The 4,821-nt window shown below is 36.2% G+C and overlaps 1 protein-coding gene across 1 annotated transcript; it reads left to right on the forward strand.

The window, feature by feature from the left end:
• The first annotated feature begins 201 nt into the window (after positions 1–201).
• LOC131524698 (extracellular calcium-sensing receptor-like) lies at positions 202–3,479 on the forward strand. The gene is made up of 6 exons (XM_058751966.1): positions 202–416; positions 512–803; positions 1,046–1,834; positions 2,049–2,276; positions 2,361–2,484; positions 2,584–3,479. Exons 1-6 carry the CDS (start codon positions 202–204, stop codon positions 3,477–3,479), a joined length of 2,544 nt encoding a protein of 847 aa, XP_058607949.1.
• Positions 3,480–4,821: the final 1,342 nt, after the last annotated feature.

Here is a 4,821-nt window from a genome sequence, read left to right on the forward strand (position 1 = left end):
ACACCAACCTAAGACTACAGCTCACAAAAGGGCAGCAAAACACTCTGATCATGCAAAATGTAGCACCTCCTTCAAATGAGGTCAACATATGTAATTTCCCAGCAGATTATAAGATATCTATAAAAACCTCAAAGTCCTTCTATTAGCTGAAATATCAGAGCTGACACAATTGACATATGATTGTATCTATTAAATGGGTGAATGGAGTCACTGGTTGCATTGCTACATATGGTAATAGCCATCATGACCTTCTCTAAAGCTAACAAAACTGTTTGTACTCTGCGAGGGGAGCCTGTAAACCCTGAGCTATGGAAAGATGGGGATATTATAGTTGGAGGGGTTTTCTCTTTCCATAGCAGCTGGGAAATCAGGCAACTGACATATTCCATTATGCCACCTCCACTGAAGTGCATCAGGTAAGTAAAAGCAGAGAAATAGTACGATAGTACGATTGTTTTTTAACATTTGAGTTTTTGACATTTTTTGCTTTGTTTTTTTTTTTTTTAACAAGTCTTAATTTTAGAGACTTCCAGTACACACAATCCATGCTCTTCGCAATAGAGGAAATTAATAACAGTTCCACTTTGCTACCTGGGGTCTCATTAGGCTACAAGATCTACGACACGTGTGGATCAGTGGCGGTTGGGGTTCGAGCAGCTATGGCCCTTGCAAATGGATATGAGAAAATGTCTGTTGAAGGGCCCTGCACAAAGCATGCTGAAGTGCAAGCCATTATTGGGGACACAACTTCATCAGCGTGCATGGCAATATCAAAGGGTATTGGACCATTCAAGCTGCCATTGGTATGATTTTATATGTCACAATTTATCACAATATAGTGTTAAAAAAATAAAAATAAATATATATATATATATATATATATATATATATATATATATATATATACATACATATGAAAATATATGACATTTTTAAATTGTAATATATGTTTTAAATAAATAATAGATTCTGCTGAATGCAATTAATGTAATTTTACTGGATGTTATGTCTAAACTTATTGCTTCTGTATATATTAATCTCTTAGATCAGCCACTATGCCACCTGTGAATGCCTTAGTGACAAAGTCAAATATCCCTCATTTCTTCGAACTATTGCAAGTGATCACTACCAGAGTAGAGCACTGGCAGAACTGGTTAGACACTTTGGCTGGACCTGGGTGGGAGCCTTACGAACAGATGATGATTATGGTAACAATGGGATGGCCACTTTTACTAAGGTGGCTGAACAGATGGGTATCTGTTTGGAATATTCTCTCCCGTTTTTCAGAACCTACCCCGAAGATAAAGTAATAAGGATAATTGAGCAGATTAAAAGCTCTACTTCACGAGTGATAGTGGGATTTCTTGCTCACTGGGACTTGGAGGTGCTGCTGCATAAATTTGTTGAACACAATATTACTGGATACCAGTGGGTGGGCACCGAGGCCTGGATATCTGATTCAGTCATTGCCAGTATGGATAAGCACCACATTCTACAAGGGGCAGTTGGTCTGGCTATACCCAAAACACAAGTGTCAGGTCTGCAAGAATTCATTCTAGATATAAAACCACTGAAGTCTTCAGGTGCTATTTTTACTGAGTTCTGGGAAGCCCTGTTTCAGTGTAAATATTCAACTAAGAATGATTCTGTGTCCACAACTCCATGTACAGGCAATGAGGAACTGTCTCAAGTGCAAAATTTATTTACAGACATGTCACTCATGCCCATCTTCAGCAATGTGTATAAAGGAGTGTATGCTGTTGCTCATACACTTCATGACCTTCTGGGATGCAAAGAAAAATGTGTCTCAAATAAACAGCCTGATCCTTCAACAGTGGGTTAACACTATTTTATTTCTACTGCTATATAAAATTCAGTATTCTCTAAGGTTGTACATATGGGCACAGTATATTCAACAATTCATTATTTGCACTGTACTGTATGTACTATACATATGTCATTTTGTTGAGATGTACTGTTTGCCATGTCAATCATTTTAGTTAACGACTGCTTTATATAGTGAATATTTTGTCTTTTTCCCCCTTCAGTTTCTGAAGCACCTGAGAAAGGTGCATTTCAAAACGAAAGATGGTGAGGAGGTTTACTTTGATGAGAATGGTGATCCAGTGGCAAAATATGACATTATAAATTGGCAGCTAAGTAAAAAACAACACTATGAATTTGTTACTGTTGGGATTTATGATGCTTCTTTTCTGGGGATGGATCGTTTAGCTGTCAATATGCCATCAATTTTATGGGCAAATAATTCCACAAAGGTGAGGAAAAAGATAAAAACGTATTTTCTGAATATCAGTTTCTATAAGTAAATGGCAATACCTATACGTATATATTTGTCACAGGTACCGGTGTCTGTGTGCAGTGAGAGCTGCCCCCCTGGCACTAGGAAGGCTGTGAAGAAAGGAAAACCTATATGTTGTTATGACTGCATACCATGCACAGAGGGAGAAATCAGCAACACTTCAGGTAACATTAAATCACTATATCCATAAAGAAAGGAAACAAGACACATATATATATTTTTTTCTCTCTCCTGTTATTAATTATTACATCCATTACATACAGATTCTGTAACATGTCTGCGGTGCCATCAAGACTTCTGGTCAAATATACAAAACGATGGATGTGTTAAGAAGGAAACAGAATTTTTGTCTTATGAGGAGATGATGGGGATTTTGCTCACAACTATTTCAGTTGTTGGTGCATTTATAACAATAATAATTGCAGTCATATTTTTCAGATATAAAAATACCCCAATAGTGAAAGCCAACAACTCAGAATTAAGCTTCCTGCTCCTGTTTTCACTGATGTTGTGTTTTCTCTGTTCACTTACGTTTATTGGTCGGCCCACTGAATGGTCCTGTATGTTGCGTCACACAGCATTTGGCATCACTTTCGTCCTCTGTATATCCTGTGTTCTGGGAAAAACAATAGTGGTTTTAATGGCTTTCAGGGCTACACTTCCAGGAAGTAATGTTATGAAATGGTTTGGGCCTCCTCAACAAAGACTCAGTGTTTTTGCATTTACTCTTATACAAGTGCTTATTTGTGTGCTTTGGTTAACAATATCTCCTCCATTTCCATTTAAAAATCTTAAATACTTCAAAGAAAAGATAATACTAGAGTGTAATGTGGGATCAGTTGTAGGTTTCTGGGCTGTGTTAGGTTATATTGGACTGCTTGCTATTCTATGTTTCTTTTTGGCTTTTCTTGCTCGGAAACTCCCGGATAATTTTAATGAAGCCAAATTTATCACATTTAGTATGCTCATATTTTGTGCTGTTTGGATTGCTTTCATACCAGCTTATGTTAGTTCTCCTGGAAAATTCACAGTGGCAGTGGAGATATTTGCCATTTTAGCCTCCACATATGGAATGTTATTTTGCATATTTATTCCTAAATGCTATATAATTTTATTGAAACCAGACAAGAACTCTAAAAAACATTTGATGGGTAAATGACCCCCAAGAGCCCTGTGAGTGTAAAATTTTAAAGTATAATAATTGTGTAGATGAAAATAAAACATAATATACACTGTTACTTTTACCATCCTGTACTTTTACCACCCTTTTTTAAGTTATGTTGATTATTATAATCATGATGGCACTTTTCTTACTGAACAGTGTATGTTGGACCATTACCTGATAAAACTAACAACATCTCTGTTTTGCCTAATACAGTTAGAAAACATAAATGGTGAATCCTTTATTCTTTGTTTCATTCACTTATTCTATTGACTTACTATGGTTGTCGAGAGAGCTCAATGATGAAATGACAAAGTAAATATTTTTTTTTTCAAGCAGCAATGTATGTGTGTGTATATATATATATATATATATAAGCAAGTGAAATGCATGGTCAATTGGGTTGTGATCAGGAGATGATCATTGCAGAATATTAAATTTTTTACCTTCAAATTCGCCTGGTGTGTATTCCAGAAAGCAGGTTATGTGACCTGGGTTTGTTTGAGGATAAGCGAGTGGATAACCTCAGCTTTCGGTTCCAAAATCGGAGGTTACTTTCAGGGTATGTAAGTAACCATAGTAATTAGCATTAGTGCTGTCAATCGATTAAAAAAAAAAAAAAACTATTTAATTGCAAATTTTTCTGAGATTAATCGCGATTAATTCCACCTAACATCAGTACCGCCACTCCCTATACGCAGAGTACACAGTTTGCGTAGGGCACCAACTCCCAGGGGGACACCATCCCAGTTGCTCAAAAAATAAAAAGAGTGACGCGCCATTCCCGCACCCGCTCACACCTCATGTTTGCGGCTGAATTCAAATGATCATAATTGATGGATAACTATGCCCGTGAAAAGACATCAGCAATCCGGTGCCAAGAGAAGGAAAAAAAGATGAAAACGACACCAGTGCGTCACTTTCAGGTAGGCTACATTCAAAATCTTGTGAAAAATGAATCTTTTTGAAACTTTTTTGGGTGTTGAGGTCAATAACATGTTTTAATATCGGTAATAATTTCACCACCACCAACGCGTCTAATATTCTCTCAGCATTTCCATGTTCACTTACAAAAGTTAGCCATGGTTTTAACACAAATAAAAAAATACATTTTACAATTTTAAAAAATCATGGTTCTTGTAGCCATGGGAACCGCAAATTAACCATGGTTTTGTTACTTCAAATAATATACAAAGAAGTATTAAGATAATATTTTTGTGGTTATAAAAACAAACCTAAGCCAACAACAGCCTTTAAAATGACTTAAAATGCATTATATAAAAACAATGAGGCAGCCCTGCTGAAAAAATGAATCTCTTTAAAAACATTCTGTAGTGTT

This window comes from Onychostoma macrolepis, chromosome 18, assembly GCF_012432095.1.
Source record: "Onychostoma macrolepis isolate SWU-2019 chromosome 18, ASM1243209v1, whole genome shotgun sequence".
Taxonomy (NCBI): Eukaryota; Metazoa; Chordata; class Actinopteri; order Cypriniformes; family Cyprinidae; genus Onychostoma; species Onychostoma macrolepis.